The sequence below is a fragment of the Marmota flaviventris genome, chromosome 3 (genome assembly GCF_047511675.1).
Source record: "Marmota flaviventris isolate mMarFla1 chromosome 3, mMarFla1.hap1, whole genome shotgun sequence".
NCBI lineage: Eukaryota > Metazoa > Chordata > Mammalia > Rodentia > Sciuridae > Marmota > Marmota flaviventris.
The window spans coordinates 165,549,324-165,567,329 of NC_092500.1; the positions used below are offsets into that span (position 1 = coordinate 165,549,324).

General features: G+C 39.2%; 1 protein-coding gene across 2 annotated transcripts in view; it reads left to right on the forward strand.

The window, feature by feature from the left end:
• The first annotated feature begins 2,861 nt into the window (after nucleotides 1–2,861).
• Nucleotides 2,862–18,006, forward strand: part of Ppp3cc (protein phosphatase 3 catalytic subunit gamma) — a 71,958-nt gene continuing 56,813 nt past the window's right edge. Inside the window, exon 1 of one of the 2 annotated variants that reach the window (XM_027926907.3) lies at nucleotides 2,862–3,182. In XM_027926907.3, the coding sequence (XP_027782708.1) occupies nucleotides 3,134–3,182 (49 nt within the window). In that variant the 5' untranslated portion in view covers nucleotides 2,862–3,133. The remainder of the gene's footprint in view (nucleotides 3,183–18,006) is intronic. The other variant, XM_027926906.3, reaches the window with a different exon arrangement.

Below are 18,006 nucleotides of genomic sequence, written 5' to 3' on the forward strand. Positions count from 1 at the left end.
GCGTGTGTGGAGTGTGCTGGTGGAGTTCAGAAATAAAGTTTGTTCCTGCTTCAGTGGCTCGTGATTTGTGCCCAGCCAGACTGCGGCAAACACTAAATGGCCCAAGGAAATGAACAGACACTTCTCAGAAGATAATATACAATCAATAACAGATAATATACAATCAATCAAGAAATACATGAAAAAATGTTCATCATCTCTAGCAATTAGAGAAATGCAAATCAAAACTACTCTAAGATTTTATCTCACTCCAGTCAGAATGGCAGCTATTAAGAATACAAACAACAATAAGTATTGGTGAAGATCTGGAGGAAGGACCACTCAAACATTGCTGGTGGGGCTGCAAATTGGTACAGACAATCTGGAAAGCAGTGTAGAGATTCCTCTGGCTGCTTCTTGAGGGATGGCTACAGATGGCTCTTTGGAGACTCACCTTTGCTTGAATGCCCTAGGAAGTTATGACCACTTCTCCCTTCACTAGGGACAAAGCCTTACCAGTGGGTCTCCAGGTCAGATAGACTTTGCCTCGAGGTGAGGCTATGTGGTATAACTCATGTTCTGGAGACTGAGGTGAAACCAGACTGAACTTCAAATAATTCTTTTTCTTTTTTTTTTTTAAGAGAGAGAGAGAGAATTTTTTAATATTTATTTTTTAGTTTTCAGCGGACACAACATCTTTATTTGTATGTGGTGCTGAGGATTGAACCCAGGGCCGCACGCATGCCAGGCGAGCGTGCTACCGCTTGAGCCACATCCATAGCCCTTCAAAGAATTATTTAAATCAGGTTCACTTTATTTTGAGGTCAGGGGTGGCTCCAACTTAAGATTCAAATAGTCAGTGAAATTTTCCACTACTATTATTGAATAGTTGTTCCTTTATATTGGTTTGTGAAGTTTCCTGAAACTTTTATTTTTAATGATCTTATTTATAATCTTCTAGGTGAATTTGAGAATCAGTTGTATTGCTGGGCCCAATGTATTTCTGATCTTTAGAGGTATGTTCTGTTGATGGAGATGTGAACCTCTGATCGTGTGTGTGTGTGTGTGTGTGTGTGTGTGTGTGTGTGTAATACCAGGGATTGAACCCTTTTGAGACAGGTTAAGTTGACCAGGCTGGCCTCTAACTTGAAATTTTCCTGCGTCAGCCTCCCAAGTAGCTGAGATTACAGGCATGTGTCATTGTGCCCAGCTCTGATTATCTTTCTTTTCTTTCTTTCTTCCTTTCTTACTGAGGATTGAACCCAGAAGCATTGTACCACTAAGCTAAATCCCCAGCCCTTTTTGTTTTGAGACAGGGTTTTGGCCAAATTGCAGAAGCTGGCTCCCAACTTTAAATCCTCTAGCCTCAGCCTCACTAGTTGCCTGGCTCTGATTACTTCTCTCTCTCTCTCTCTCTCTTTTTTTAATATTTATTTTTTTAGTTGTAGTTGGACACAATATCTTTATTTAACGTATTTATTTATATATGGTGCTGAGGATCGAACCCAGGGCTGCACACATGCTAAGCAAGTGCTCTACAATGAGCCACAACCCCAGCCCCCTGATTACTTCTTAAATGTAGAACTTCCTCAGACTATCCAAACATTTGTTTCATTTGGAATCCTGAAGGCAAGACCCATGAAAATAGAACCCAATTCTGTATATTCCCTAAAGTTCTTCTACCTCCTGGGGTTACTATGAAGAGTCTTAGGTCAAAACTCCAAGGGATAATTTAGGGTCTAATTCCAGTGTGTATCTCCAGATTTCCTTTTAATTCATAAATCTATGCTAATGGAGATTTAGGCTTAACTCCTACAGTCTTTTAGCAAGGAGCTGTCCAATAAAACTGTTATGATGGAAATGGCCTATTCTACCATGTGCAATAAGGTCACCAGCATACGCTCTTGAAATGCAGCTGGTGCACAAGAGGAACTGAATTATTTAAATTGAACTTAGATTTACATAGCCACATCGGCGCTGCAGTAACTGGTTTGCCTCTAACCTGCCTGTGCTTCCTTGGATTTCAGTTTCAACATGCAATGAGCATTGCTAAAATCAAAATACTTTTGACTTTGCCAGGTCCTGTATTCAGTAAGAGAAGACAGTTGTAGCAAGATGGTTCGTATTTTATTCTGGGCTTATACTTTAAGAAACAATAAAGTTCAGTTTTTAACCTAGAGTTGAGCCAAACTGTCAAGACTCTAATAGAGACTGCCTATGGTGATGCAAACCGTCCAGAACACTGCAGAACTACAAACAGCATGTGACATACAAGTACTATGTCACTGAATCAAGAGGGAAGGGACCCCTCCAGGTGGGCAGGTGACATACAGAGTTAAGGCAAAGGTCAGTTCTTTTCACCCCTGATGTCTGTCCTGGGAGTCCCAGGGGCAGGCCCCTCCCTCCCCCAACCCCTTTCTCTTGGACGTAGAAAAGAAGGGAAGGGTCCTTGGACCTCAAGTTTGGGTAGGAACTAGGATGGACGCGAAGGTCCATCTTACCATACTAAGTGCACTCAACAAATATGAGAACTTAAACCAGGCGGCTTGGAGATTTGGGTCCAAGCGGGGAAGGATGAAACAGTGGGGGGCAGGGGCCCTGACCGCTCTCCAGGGACTGGGCAGGGGGATCAGGCCGAGGCTGCAGGGTCGCCGGCCGGGGCAAGATGGCCGCGCCTCGCTGGCCTCCCTGCATGGACCTCGGGGCTGCCTTTGGCGTTGGCGCGGGGACAGCGACGAGCGGGAGAAGGGGGCCAGCCGCGGAGACAGCGCGGGCCGAGGAGCCTGGCAGACGCGCTGGGAGCCGGGACCCAGCCGGCAGCGCGGAGCAGGCGCGCGCGCGCGTTGTGGCGCGCGCGGCGCGGGGTCGCGCACGCGAGCGGCTGCGGTCGCCCTGGTTGCCTCGCTCCGCCGCGGTCGACGGCGCTCTCGACGCGGTGGTTCCCGCCAGCCGCGGGCGCCGCAGGAGGGAGCGGCCGGTGCGCCCGCAGCCTGTCGGTGCAGTTGGAGGCCGGTCCTCCCGGTGGCGGCCGTCCGGGTCGGGGCCGGGCTCGGCGGGCTGACGGCCGCGGGAGCGGAGAGCGCCTGAGAGGAAGGCGGCGAGGCGGAGGCGCGCGTCCGGCCGTCTCCGGGAGCCGGGAGGAGGCCGGGGGACCATGTCCAGGAAGCAATTACAATTCTCCACCACCGAGCGCGTCATCAAAGGTGCCAAGCGGGCCGGGCCTTCCTCGGCGACCCTCTGGAAACGGCCCTCGCTGGGCGGCGGCTCGGGCGCCGGGACCCAGGGGCGGCGGGCGGGAGGCGGGGGCCCGGCCGCGCCCACCCGAGCGGGACCCGGAGGGTGCGGAGCGGCCGGCGAGCAGCCCCGGCGTCCTCGGCTGTCCCCGGCGCCCGGACACGGGAGAGGTGCCGCCCAGGTGCCGCGGGGACTGCGCCTACCGCTCCCGGAGGGACGGTGCCTCCTTATTTTTCTTTTACGAAACGGTCCCTCCTTTCTGGTCTCCTGTCCGGGGGCAGCAGGGCTGGTGTGGGCAGGGACTTTCCTGGACTTTTCCAATTAGGATCTTTTAGGGTCAGGTCTTTCTGATCCCTCTCCCTGCCCTCTTTTTTAGGATATATATCGTGTACCTTTGGCCTACTTTCTCTAGATCATTGCTCTATTGCTAAAGGAAACTTCATATGCTGACACACAGAGAAGTGTGTGTTATCTTTAAAGCGGATTGACAGATGTTAGTCTTTTATATTTCCTTTGACTGTAGAGACTTGGAGAATAATGTTCTCTATTCAGATGCCCACCTTATTAGATTTGTTGTTGTTGTTGTTGTTGTTGTTATAAGAACAAAACAAAAAGTGCTCCTTTCTAAATCTCTCAGGGTTTTATTTTGAAGTCGTTTCTGCCCTTACACTGACAAGACCTGTCAAACATGACCACTAATTCATCTGCTTCTTTTGTCCAGCCTTGAGACTTAAGCCCAGCCCTTTCTCTCTCTCTCCTGTTAATAACCGGTTTGAAAACACTAAAAGAAAGGAAAATACTTAGATTAGCTGTGTCAGTGGCCTCTGGATGAAGTGGTTAGCATTACAGCATTATAGAGGAAAACTATTAAAATACTTTTTTTTTTTCCATTTTGGTATTGGAGAAAGGAAACTAAGATTGTGACAATAATACATTTTTTTTTTTTTTAAGGGAAAAGCCTATTGCCCGTTTAGGGAAGGAAAATAGTATCAGTATCATAAATGTTGAATGTTAACACTATCTAATACTTACTAAATATGATAGTATTTTTTGAGACTTATCTGCTCAGTGTTGGATATCATTAGGGATTTAAGTCAATTGTTCATATAACAGCTAAATTATTTCGACCATTTTAATGTAAATCTTCCTAATATCTAACCCATAAGGAGTATATAACTTTCTTTTAAGACTCAGAATATGCTACACATAACCTTTTTTGATGAATCAAGGTCATCATTTTTGTACATTAACTTCTGTGCTGTACTGTTAATATGGCTGGTGTGTTCTGATGGGTGTTGGCAGTTTCCTCCTTCACTAAGATGACTCCTCACTACTATACCATTTTAGTGTTTTGTCTGTCTTTATCTTTGCAGTGCTGTTCTCTGTCAAATATGTCCTTATTGCCTTCTAATCTGCTACTTCTAAGCCAAAGTGGTCAGGGAAACCAGATAAATCAGAACTTTGTGTCAAGTCAGGATAAATAAGATCTAAGTAAAGCTTAGTGGCAGCCCTCAGACCTTCAGGAATCTCAAAACCTGACTACCATTGTACAGCGTATTTTCTACCATAAAAAAGGAGAATCTTATATGACCCTTTAAGACCCTTAAAGAAGTAAAGTAAAATACAGCACTGAAAGTTTAGGTGGTTGTTATTGCTAGGCATGTTCATACCTAAGTGAACGCCACCCTCATAGTCTAAATAATATAAATTTGTTCTTCAGCCAAATTACCAATTATGTTGTATACTTTTAATACTAATACTATTTTTTTTTTGAGACAGTCTTACTATGTCGTTGTCCAGCTCAGTCTTTAACTCCTGAGCCCAAGTAATCCTCCCATGTAGTTGGGATGACAGTCATGTGTCACCATGCCAGAGCAGGCATATATATATATAAATATATATATATATTATATATATATATAAATATATATATATTTATATATATATATATATATATATATATATATATATATATATATATATATAATCTCCTGTATATCTTGTATTGCCCAGGTTGTCCTTGAACTCTTAATCCTCTTGCCTCAGCCTCACAAGTAGCTGAGATTACAAGCATGTGCCATTGTGTCTGATTTAGACTATTCTTAAATAAGTGAAACATAAGCATTTTCAGGCCCCTTAAACATGTGGATTTATCTCACATATAAAAACTTTAGCATAAGAACTTGACCACAGCTATAGTTGGTAACAATGTTGCTTTTTTTTCCCTCTGGACTTTCCAGAGATTGAAATAGTTGGAAGTTTCTTTTTAAGGATATAAGGTTTGTGCCAGGCATGGTGGCACATACCTATAATTCTAGCTACTCAGGAGGATGAGGCAGGGGTTTGACAAATTTGAGACCCTCTCTCTAAGTAAAAGTGGAAAAAAAAGGGGGGGGCAGGGTGAGAATGTGATTAGTGGTAAAGTACCCCTGGGTTCATCCCCAGTACCACAAAAAAAAGAAAGGAAAATATAAATAGTTAAGATCTATTGTATTAGGTACTAAATCCTGATCTCATGTGGTTCTGTCTGGCCAGATTATCTACGTTTATTCACAGCTCAAAAGCTTCTTCAGAGGTGATGCCACACCCCAGTTATTTTTGGTTTTGTTATTTCCTCTTAACTTTAAATTCTGCTTATTTGTTTTGTTTGAGCAAATCTTGGAGGAGAGTAGGTGGGTGGGAGAGATTTGTATTTTAAGTGTCCTTTAAATGAAGCTTTCTGAAACTGAAGGAGGCTAGACTACTAGTCAAAAAAACCTAGGTTTTACTTCTGCTTCTGGACAGGATTTGTGACCTTGGGTCTGTTTGTTTGTTTCTTTTCTTTTTTCTTTTTACCCTACCGTGTATTCTTGTATTTACATTAAAAATTTCATCTGTAGGGCTGTGGTTGTGGCTTAGTGCTAAAGTGCTTGCTTAGCACATGTGAGGCACTGGGTTCGATCCTTAGCATCACATAAAAATTAAAAATTAATAAAATAAAGGTATTGTGTCCCTCTATAACAAAAAAAAAATTTTTAAATTTAATCTGTAATAATATCTTCCCTGTCAAGTGCAGGTCATGCAAATGACATAACTGTTGTGGAAAGCTTAAGGTAAATATTATGAATATGACAGTACTTTGATAACAGACCTCTTACTATGTAAGTGGTTAGTAGAGAAACCATTAATGTTTGAAAAATGTCAGATTAGTAAATGAAATTACATTAAGAAGCCCTTCTTAGGAAATATTAGTTTTACAATATGAAGTGCTCTGGGTGGAGTTGCACTGGTATAATGTGAAGAGACAGATACTCCTGCTTTAGAACGTCCCTGGCTGCTGATTTCTTCTCTGGCTGTTGAAGGTATTCATTTTATGTTTAAAAATTCTTTTTTTTTAAAGAGAGAGAGAATTTTTCAATTTTTTTTTAGTTCTCGGCAGACACAACATCTTTATTTTATTTTATGTGGTGCTGAGGATCGAACCTAGTGCCCTGCGCAAGCCAGGCGAGCGCGTTACCACTTGAGCCACATCCCCAGCCCTTTAAAAAAATTCTTATGCTTTCACCCATTAAATGTTTTTTTGAGTGCTATTTGCTGTGTGCCCTAGTAGATGCTCATTTGTCTCTTTTGAAAGAGGCTGAAAGGAGGTAGTGTGTACTCATGAGCCCCCACAGCAGCCCACCCCTTGCATTAGGGTATCACTGTGATAGGCAGCAGGCCACAAGCCCTGCTGGGATTCCCCTAGACTGGATTTAGTCATCTGATCCTATCAGAAATAAGAGCAAACATATAAAAAAGAAAAATGAACTTAATGGCAGTTTGGCCAAAACTGAGGAGGACTTGTACCTCCACCTGCCCTAGAAGAACATTACAATTTGTAGGAGCAAAAGTTAGGAAGTACAAATATGTAGATTTAGCCAAGCTGTGCTGGCCAGAGATGGGTTATAATTCCAGGTTTTTTTCAGCTTTTCCTGGCACTGTGCTTCCTGCCCGTGCTTTCTGACCAGTTCCTCAGTTTCCATTCTCAGCATGAGAAAGTTCAGTTGCAGAAAAACAATTTTTAAGGAAAGTGGGGAGACTGAGCTTTTAATTTTAAAGGGGCTCAGATACATTATCATTGGAGCAGAGAACTAGAATCTCAAAAGGTTTGAATTGTGAAATTCTTTCAGTTTGATCCCCGACCACCTACCCCCTGGTTTCCAAATTCCTTTTTCTGTTTGCGGGATATTTTTTTTTCCTTTGACAGTAGATTTATATAAAGGCATTTTATTCCTTTGTACTGAATCTTTTTAGAAGCAACAAGGAAATTCCTGCAGAAATTACAATACTGACATGGGGAATCCATTCTCTTAAGTTTGTCGTTTGGTGGCTGAATAGGGTCTATGACTGAAAGTCAGGCGTCTTTTCAGTAAGCTGCTGGCCCCTTTTGTCTCATTCTCTTGGAATTCAGACAGGCTGTATATTCCCCATGTCCTGTGCTACTACTGACTCCTTAACATTCTTGCTTTAGGATAAAGTGGCTGTGACTTTCTTAAAAGATGTTTAAGAAGAGTAGTATAGCCATTTCCATGAGTACACACTACCTCCTTTCAGCCTCTAGTATCTATAATTCATTTATTTCCATTGCTCTTGATGCCCTAAAATATTCTTTTCCCTTTTAAAAATAACGTAACCCAATCAATCATAAAATTTGAAAGGCATTAAGGGAAGAAAACAAAGACTTTATATTCCTTACATCCAGATATAACTGCTTTTAATACTTTTCTACATTTCTATCTGTTGGCATATTTTGAATTTAAAGAAAAATTGATCATACATTTAAAGCTTTTTTTTGGATGTGTGTGGCAGGGGAGTGGTTCTGGGGATTGAACTGAGGGGCACTCAACCACTGAACCACATTTCCAGCCCCATTTTGTATTTTACTTAGAGACAGGGTCTCACTGAGTTGCTTAGGGCCTCACAAAGTTGCTGAGGTTGGCTTTGAACTCTTAATTCTCCTGGCTCAGCCTCCTGAGCCGCTGGGATTACAGGCATGCGCCACCACACCTGGTCCATTTAAAGCTTTTATGATGAAAATATTGCATATTATTTTAGCATAAATTTTGTAATTTTAATTAAATATTTTCTGTGATGGTTTGAAAGTGCTAATACTCATATTTAGTTTTCAGGGCAGCACACTAATAATTTATTAGAATACCAATTCAGAACCATTTTTAAGTATAAATTTTCAATGTCAATAAGTGTTATAGTGTATATCCGTTGTATTTGTCAACAACATTTGTTTAACTTACAATTGTAACAAGCTGCTGAACTTTTGAAATATTAGAAATTGATGCTATTTGAGATTCATACATCGAGTAAACTCACAGAGCCCTGAAAGGACGTACGTTTACTAGGGCTTGAACCTGGGGCCTTGTACATGCTAGGCAAGTGCTTTGCCATTGCTGCTGCATGCCCAGCCCCCAATTTTTTTTTGGGGGGGATGGTACCAGGGATTATTGAATCCATTGAACCCAGGGGCACTTCCTCAGTCCTTTTAAAATATTTTATTTAGAGACATGGTCTCACTGAGTTACTTAGGGCCTTGCTAAATTGCTGAGGCTGGCTTTGAACTCACAATCCTCCTGCCTTAGCTTCCAGAGCTGATGGGGTTACAGGTGCCACTGCTCCAGGCTCCAAACATTCTTAAAAGTTTGTAAAGCATTGAGATTGTGGCAACTCATAAGAGATCTTTTAATAGCTATCGATGATGATAATGATGATGGTGATTACCACAGCAGCTGACATGTATGCAGAACTTCCCCTGTGCTCCTGCTGTACACTTGTAGTTTATTTGACCCAGTAAACTAGGTTTTATTAAACCTCTCATACAGATAGGCAAACTGAGGCAAAACAAGGTTAATTTGTCCATGGTCATGCAGCTACTAAAAGAATTTGAATCTAGGTATGTCTGACATCAATGTCCACATTCTACAAACCATTACTCTCTACAGCCACCTGGCAGAGGAGAGAAATCTTCTCAGAAATCCTCTTAGCTAACTCATAAACAGGTAGGAAAAAAGCAAGCTGTGGGACAAGATTCTACACAGAAGTAAGACAAAGAGCCCATTCATTATAAAGCATTCCAGGGATGTACAAGCAGTGACAAAGTGGGTTGGGGATGGAGGTATGAAGTATGAAGGAAGAAAACTTAGTGCAAGGCTGGAGAGGTGTAGCATGCAGGGGGATAAACTCAACTGTTCATCATTGATGGTGATGCGAGGTGCAAGCCTGTTCATCAGTTGAGTTTATCCCCCGGCAGGAAGTGCTCACAAAGATGTCAAGCACAAGAAGGTGTTGTAGTTTAGTGGTAAAGCACTTGCTAACATGTGCGAGGCTCTAGGTTTTATCATCAACACCAAAGGGGGAAAAAGTGGTTTTCATGTCTTTTGTTCACACAACATGGTTCTTTTCAAGGGCAATAACTGAATCCTTAGTGCTGAACACAGTACCTGGTGTAAATGGTTAAGTGCATAGAAAATGTTTAAGTAAATGCAGGCATAAGAAACACTTTATAAAGGCTGTAGAAAAGAGCATAGTCTCTGCCAATTACTAGTTGTGTGGTCTTTGTTATTTATTCTCCTTGCCACAAATTTAAAATGGGAGAGAGAGGACAGGCATGCTGGTATACACCTATAGTTCCAGCTACTAAGGAGGCTGAGGCAGGAGGGTGGCAAATTGGGAGCTAACCTCAGCAATTTAGGGAAAGCCTGTTTCATAAATAAATAAATAAATAAATAAATAAACAAACAAACAAATAAATAAATAAATAAAAGGCTGGAGATGTAGCTCAGGTGTAGAGCACCCCTGGGTTTAATCTCCATTACCCAAACAAGCAAATAAGTTATCCTGGGTCTGAGAATATAGTTCAGTGGTAGAGTACCTGTCTAAGTATGCTCAGGTATCTAAATTGATCCCCAGCACCATGGGAAAAACAGTTAATCTTGAATCTTGTGAAATTTGACAGCATATCTGTTTTATTTAAGTTAGCATATGTTAAATGAAGATTTTAAAGTAATATGTTGTACCCAGCAACTTGGGAGAGTGAAGGAGGAGGATTGCAAGTCTGAGGTCAGCCTGAGCATCTTAGCACAATAGTCTCAAATTTTAAAAATAAAAAAAATTAAAAGGCCTGGGGATGTAGTACAGTGGTAGAGTGCCACAGGATTCTTCCCGCCACACACCCAAGTGTTGTATATTTTCCCACCTTAGTTTTGTTAGCTTTGAAAGGATTTAAACCTAAAATACTTAAGGGCCAGGTGTGGTGGTGCATACCTGTCAATCCAGCGTCTCAGGAGGCTGAGGCAGAAGGATCACAATTTCAAAACCAGCCTCAACAACTTAGCAGAGCCCTAAGTAACTCAGCGAGACCTTATCTCTAAATAAAATATATAAAAATGGGGTTGGGGATGTGTTTCAATGTTTAAGTGCTCTGTGTTCAATACCTGGTACCAAAATAATAATAATAATAATAATAATAATAATAATAATAAAATACTTAAGGTGAAATTTTCCTTTTTTAGCAGCATATGTAGAATTTTTGGAAATCATGTACTCATAAACAAATATTTGATGAATTCCTGTCATTTCTGGTTATACTTAGAAACTTAAATACTGCATGAAATGTATTCACACAGTATAGTATATAATAGCTTCCTAAAAATGTAACAGAAAATTAAACCTATGGAGCTGCCTATGACTAATACCACTAGAAAAAGAGCAGTTGACTAAACTGTAGACCATGTCTGGTGTGAAATATCTGCTCTCACACTCTGTAAATTGATGGTCCTTTAAAGTTTTAAACTTTGTGATCAGTGGCCTAAAGAGATGAGACTTAATTTGTGTTCTTCCAGTGTGGGCACTTAGGTTTTGTTATTCTTATGACCTAGGGCTTTGTGGAAATTTTAAAGTGAAACAGAGTGGTTTTAGTGTATGACTGGAGTAATAAAAGTGGATTTATCCATGGTAGCAAGTTGGTTGTTTTTTAGTATTGTGTATTATTTTATGCAAAATATATGATGTCAGTATAGAAGTTATTGTTTCTGTTGTGTGGAGGCTCCTCAGAGAACTAAAAATAGAACTGCCATATGATCCAGTAATCCCACTGCTGGGCTCTATCCAGAGAAACTGAAAGCAGTGTGCTGAAGGTGTATCTGTGTCCCATGTTCATTGCAGCATTACCCACAGTAGCCAAATTATACAGTCAACCTGAGTGTCCATCAACACTGAGTGTCCAGCACATACATACACAATGGCTAGCATTCAGCTTTAAAAAGGGGGGACATCCTGCCATTTGTGGCAACATGGATGAATCTGGAAGATAAAATATTAAGTGAAATAAGCTAGGCATAGAGAGACAAAAATACTGCTTGATCTCACATATAGAATCTAGTAGAATTGAACTCAAAAGTAGAAAGTAGACTGATGGTTACAAGAGGCCTGGAGGGTGATGAGAGGAATGGGGAGTTGTTAAAGGATACAGAGTTTCAGATAGGAAGAATAGGTTCTGAGGTCTGTCGCACAGCAGAGTGACTATAATTAATACTAATGTGTTTTATATTTCAAAATAAGTAAATTTATCACCACAAAAATGACAGGTAATTGTGGTGATGAGTATGTTAATGAGCTTTTTAGTTTGTTCCATATAATATACATGTATCAAAGCATCATATCCCATAAATATATACAATATGATTTGTCTTTTTTTGTGTGTGTGTGCCAGGGATTGAACCAGGGATGCTTAACCACTGAGCCACATCCCCAGCCCTTTTATATATTTTATTTAGAGATAAGGTCTTGCTAAGTTGCTGGGGCTGGCTTTGAACTTGAGATCCTCCTGAGGTGTTGGGATTACAGGCGTGTGCAACTGTACTCGGCTTATCATATTTTTTTAAAAAGCAAAACCACAAGACAAATAAAAACATTATAAGCAAAATATACCAAACTAGTATTCCATGAAAGAAAATGTGACTTTGTTTCCAACATGACAGATAGCCTAATTTTTAAAAATGGCACTGCACAAAGAAAGTATCTCTTTATGCCGTCTAGGAAAAAATGTTATTGTTTCTGTTGACTGTCACTGAGAGTTGTGATTATTTGGTTGGTTCTAGAAGGGCCATATCCTAGCCTTACTTTGAAAGTGAGCTCCGTGACCATCAAATTGCAGAGGGAATGATTTCAAAGAGCTTGATCAGATCACTGAAATAAAATTACTTGTTCTATTAAGTTATGAAAGTCTGAAAGGCAATATTATTTTCAGCAATAATATTTAATATAACCTCTTCAGCTGTGTTGAACTGGTTCATGATTGGGAAGGCAGGTGAGCAGATTAGGAAATGAGTTTGCAAAAGTAGGGCAGGCCTGCTAGCTTAAAATAGCATGAAAGCAGAGTCATTTGTAGTCAACCGAGGTAGCTATTTAGGTAAACCCTAGTATCCCAGGAGGCTTAGGCCATACAGTCATCTTAAAATAGCAGCTCATAGGCCAGTAACTTTTCAGGCATGTCTTTCATATTTCAGGATTTAAATGGTTATCCCCAACATGGCCTTTTTTTATGCAGATTTGCATCAGATTTTACTTATATTACCAGCATATATACATTGTTTACGTAGTGGGTGTATATTATAGCAGTATACTGAGTTGAATTTGATGGTGAAAAGTTGCAGAATTTCTTCAGTGAACTTTAGAAACTGAGTTTTGAAAATTTTATGTTCATGTTGATAATTATAGATTCAGGGATGTTGCAAAGAAATGTACAGGAAGTTTCAAAAAACCCTCCCACAAGCCCCCTTTGGCCACTGCATCAACCTCACATACTATTATAGTACTATAGCAAAACCAAGAAATTGACATTGGCATAATCCAGAGTTTTTTTTTTTCTTATTTTATATCACACATGCACTCCATTGTGTGTGTGTCTGTCCATGCAGTACACATGTATTAGCCTTGCCTTACCAGAACAATCAAAATACCCCAGTGGGCGGAGGGTGCGGTGCAGCTCAATTGTAGAGTGCTCAGCTAGCATGCATGATCTTCAGCATCAACAGAAAGAATAAAAAAAAAAAAGACACTGAACAGGCTGTCAGCCTAAGACTTCTCTTACATTATTTCCCCTTATAGCCACACCAATACCCTTTGCCCACTAGAAACTAATTTTTATAATTTGGCTTTTGTTTTAAATCATGTGCAGGCCTAGTTTTATTAAGGTTTTGGCTTCTGAGTTAGAAGCCTTGTAAAAGAATTTCTGTTAAAATAAAGGTAATCTAACAGGAACTGACACATGGTAGAATCAAGGTTTGGGAACATTAACAGATGAATTGTCTTAGAATGATGGTTTTCAGTTCTGGTTACCAAACAAAATTACCTGTGGAGCTCATAAAAAACATGAAGAAAAAAATGGTAACATGGCTCTATTTCCGATCTTGAAAGCTATGTTAAATATAAAAATGCAGTTTGAGCCAGGCATAGTGGTGCACTTTTGTAATCCCAGTGACTTGAGAGGCTGAGGCAGGAGGATTTCAAGTTGAAAGCCAGCCTCAGTAACTTAGCAAGGCCCTAAACAACTTAGAGAGACCCTGTCTCAAAATTAAAAACTGAAAAAGGACTTAGCAGTTCAGCACCCCAGAATTAAATCCCCAGTATCACCCCCCTCCACAAACACGTGTACATATATATTTGAAATGAATATGGAAAACTTAAAAGGCTGAGAGGCAGGAGGATCCCAAGTTTGAAGTCAGCCTCAGCAACTAAGGGAGGACCTAAGCAGCTTAGTGAGACCCTGTCTCAAAATAAAATATAAAAAGGGCTGGGGATGTGACTCAGAGGTTAAGCACCCCTGGGTTCAATCCCCAGTACTAAATAAATAGGTAAATAAATATTATTTTTGTATTGGAGTTTGAACCCAGGGGTGCTTAGCCACTGAGTTACAACCCTAGCCCTTTTTATATTTTATTTTGAGATGGTCTTGCCAAGTTGCTCAGGACCTCTCTAGGTTGCTGAGGCTGGCTCCTGCCTCAGCCTCCTGAGCTGCTGGAATTACAGGCATGTGATACCATGCTCAGCTAAAATATTCTTACACACAGTATTTACTGGAATTTTCTGTTTTCTCCCTTGTAGTATTCCTTTATTTTGATACAGGGGTGGGTGTTTGCTGTAACAAATTCCTTAAAGTGTAGAAGTAGCTTTGGACCTGCCAGAAAACTTACCCCCAGGCTCAAATTCGTACCTTCCTTGATTTCATGTTTGATTCCCCTTATAATCTTCTGTACTTAGTCTTTACCATGCAATGTATTATTTCATGTTTCTGTGGGTATACTCTATCTTGTTTTATGTGAATTATTTGCTTACTTAACTAGAGCATAATGTTCTCCAAGGTAAACTCCGCATGTTAAACTTGTATATTTTACACATTACCCCTAGTGTGTGAATATGTGAGCATGTGCTAGGTACAAGATAAATAATTATTTAACTAGAATATAATTATTTCCCTAGTATTTCCCCCTAAGCATTTAAAAATTTTACCTGTATAACCCTTTGTTTGCTCAAGATTCCAAATTTAACTTTTAACAAATATCATTATTCTCCCCGGGTACTATGGAGGTTAGCTATTAAAACCTTAGATCTATTTAGTTATTGAATTTTTTTTCAATTGATAATGTGCAGTCTTTCGGCCTTTAGAAGGATGACACTGAATGACTGGATTGAAATTATAAATCTCCTCAACTGGTGTTAGAGATGAGACTGAAATGTTTGAGTTCCGGAAAGAAACATAAGTTTGTGATTCTACACCAGTCTTTCCTAGCTGTTGTTATTAGGAAAAGAGGAAGGTGGTGTTAATTGTGTAGATTTCTTCAGAGTTTGCTGCTTTTAAATCAAATTAAGGAGGTCACCAACCATCCTCTTTAAGTAACTGTTACAAAAATAAACTGTTTCATTGTTATAAAGAAGAGTGCAGTTTTATCTTGTGGCATTATGTTTCACATATTGAAGTTGATACCAAACAGGTAGAGTTAGTGATTTATTATTTTTAGCTTTTTAAAAACAGAACTGCAAGTTTCTTACTATTCCCCAGTGCAATACAGGTGTGAAGTGTGTTGTAATTAGTTTGTTACCAACAGGTTTTGAAATCTTGAATGATTTTGTGTCTGTTTAAGAATTAGAGTAGATTCAGGATTACCTCTAATGACAACTTCACTGTTACTTTGGTGTGTGTATGAGAAAAAGGGAGTTATAGTTAACTAAAATTATACAAACTACATTTGTTTCCATGGTATATCTTGCATATGAATGTTATTTGTTGTGTGTTTTACCTATGTAGTTGTTGTTTGGACTTTAGTGGTCTTTCAGAGAGAGATTGTTTTCATTCTAGCCTATGCCATGCTACTCTAATTTATAAAGAAAAAGTGTTAATGACTTATATGGTACTATGGTTTGAATGTCTGTGTGACACTCCCAAATTTGCAAGTTGAAATCCTTATCCTCAAGCCATAGGAGTTGGGTCTTGGAGAGATGAAGTATTTATAAATTTCTAAAAGAAAATAGAGGAGAAACATTTGTGATTTTAGGGTAGACACAGTTTTCTTAGGTCCCCAAAAGCATGCATCATAAACATTGGTAATTGGGTTTCATGAAATTAAAATCTTATTCTTCTAAAGATGTTTCATTAAGAAAAGGAAAAAGCAAGCCAGACTGGGAAAAAAATATTACACTATGTATGTCTTATGAAGAACTGATATCCAGAATATATGAGGAACTTACAATTCACTAATAAGTGGAAAACCAGCAAAAATTTTAAAATAGGCAAAAGTTTTAAACAGATAAGTCACAAGTGAAAATATACAAATGGCCAGTAACATACAAGAAGACATTCAAAATCATTAACTATTGGGGAAATGAGATGCTACTACATAACTAAGAGAATGACTGAAATTAAAAGACACTGACCAAGTTCTGGCAGGGATATATAAGTGACTGGAACACTGCTGTTAGAAATGTAAAATTGTGAAACTGCTTTAGAAAATTGGCAGTTTCATAGTATGTTAATTATACACTTCCCCATACTACCCTGGCATTCTACTCCTAGGTATTTACCCAAGAGAAATGAAAACACAAGATTCATACACAGATGTTTATAGCGTGTTTAGTTACAATAGCTCAAGTCAGGAAATACCCAGTAGGTAAATGGAAAATCTTAATATGGTATATACTCACAATGGAATACTGCTTGGCAAATAAAAAGATACAAACTCATTGACTCATGCAAGGTATGGATAAATCACAAAATCATTATGCTCAGTAAAAAAAGCCAGACACATACTGCATAGTTCATTAATGTAAAACTTTAGAAAGTGCAAATGAATCTGCACTGATAAAAAGCAAACCAATGATGATTGTCTAGATCTTTTCATGGTGGTGGAAATGTTTCTTACCTTGATTGGAGTAATAGTTTAACAAATGTAAACATGTCAGAGCTTATCAAATTCAGCACATCGGTGGGTGCAGCATATAGTCCCTAAATAAACCCTACTTTAAAAAAGTTGTGACCGTGGTCGGCCAGAGGAAAGAGAACCTGTGTTCCATTTGTGTACAATATGTCAAAATACATTCTACTGTCGTGTATAAATAACAAGAACAAATTAAAAAGTAAAAAACAAAAAGCTGTGGAGGCTGAACTATAAAATTCTGGACTTCATGCAGATGATTTACTTTGGCTAAAAAGAGGTTGCAGGGACTGGCAGTGTAGCTCAGTGACATTGTGCTTGCCTAGCATATGTGAGACCCAGGGTTCAATCCCCAGTGCTGCAAACAATAAAATAAAGTAAAATAAAATAAATTAATTAAAAAGTTGCAGCACTTTCAATTCAAGTTGGAGATCTGGTCAGGGTTTGGCTAGAATCTATAGTTTGGGTGAGTTATTTGAATATATTGTCAGTGGTTTTTTTCTTTAGTCCATGTGAATCCCTGAGAAGTTGGTGTTAGATTATTTTATTTTACGGTGTTGGAACCTTTGTGTCTTGGAGAGCTGGTATTTTTTAAAAGATTTTAGCTTAGAAAGTCTGCAGTATACTTTGTGGTTTGGTTTGGTTCTGTTTATCTGTTTTTCAAGCAGTATTTTTCTGAGCATTTGTGAGCAATCTGTAGTTTCTGTTTCAATTCTCAGCCTCTGCTTCTGATCATTCTTCAGCTAAATTGGAGGCTTTACCATTTAGGGGAGTTGATGAAGCAAGCTTTGAATCATTATTTGATAGGTTGTAAATGTTTATCAAGCTTTCAGTGCTAGATATTTTGACATTTAAAGCACTGGGCCATTTTGTTCTTTTTCTTAAATGTCTTAGATGATCATTTATTGCATTGATTGGTATAACAACTCTGGAGGTAACTCACTATGAGTCTGCAACAGACAAAAACTCAGACAAAAATTATTATTAAAGTTTGAAATAATGTCCCATATATCTCAAAATCTATTTGAATCTTCCTTTAGTAACCAAATAAATATTTTTTTTAAATTTTGAAAATGGATTGTTCACATTTGCAAGAGTCTGAATTACATCCAATATTTGGTAATTGTCATGAGTAAAGGTCTTGATATATATACTAGAATAAAGGAAGGGGTCTTTATTGACAGTCTAGACCAGCGACTCTTGGACCACTGGAGAAAGAAGAAAATAACCAATAGGATAAAAGATAAAGTCATCCAAAGTACATGGTAATCAGTAGCATTTTCCATTTGGGAGGTTCTGATTTGTTCAGGTGATCTTGGATGTAAATAGTTTGTTC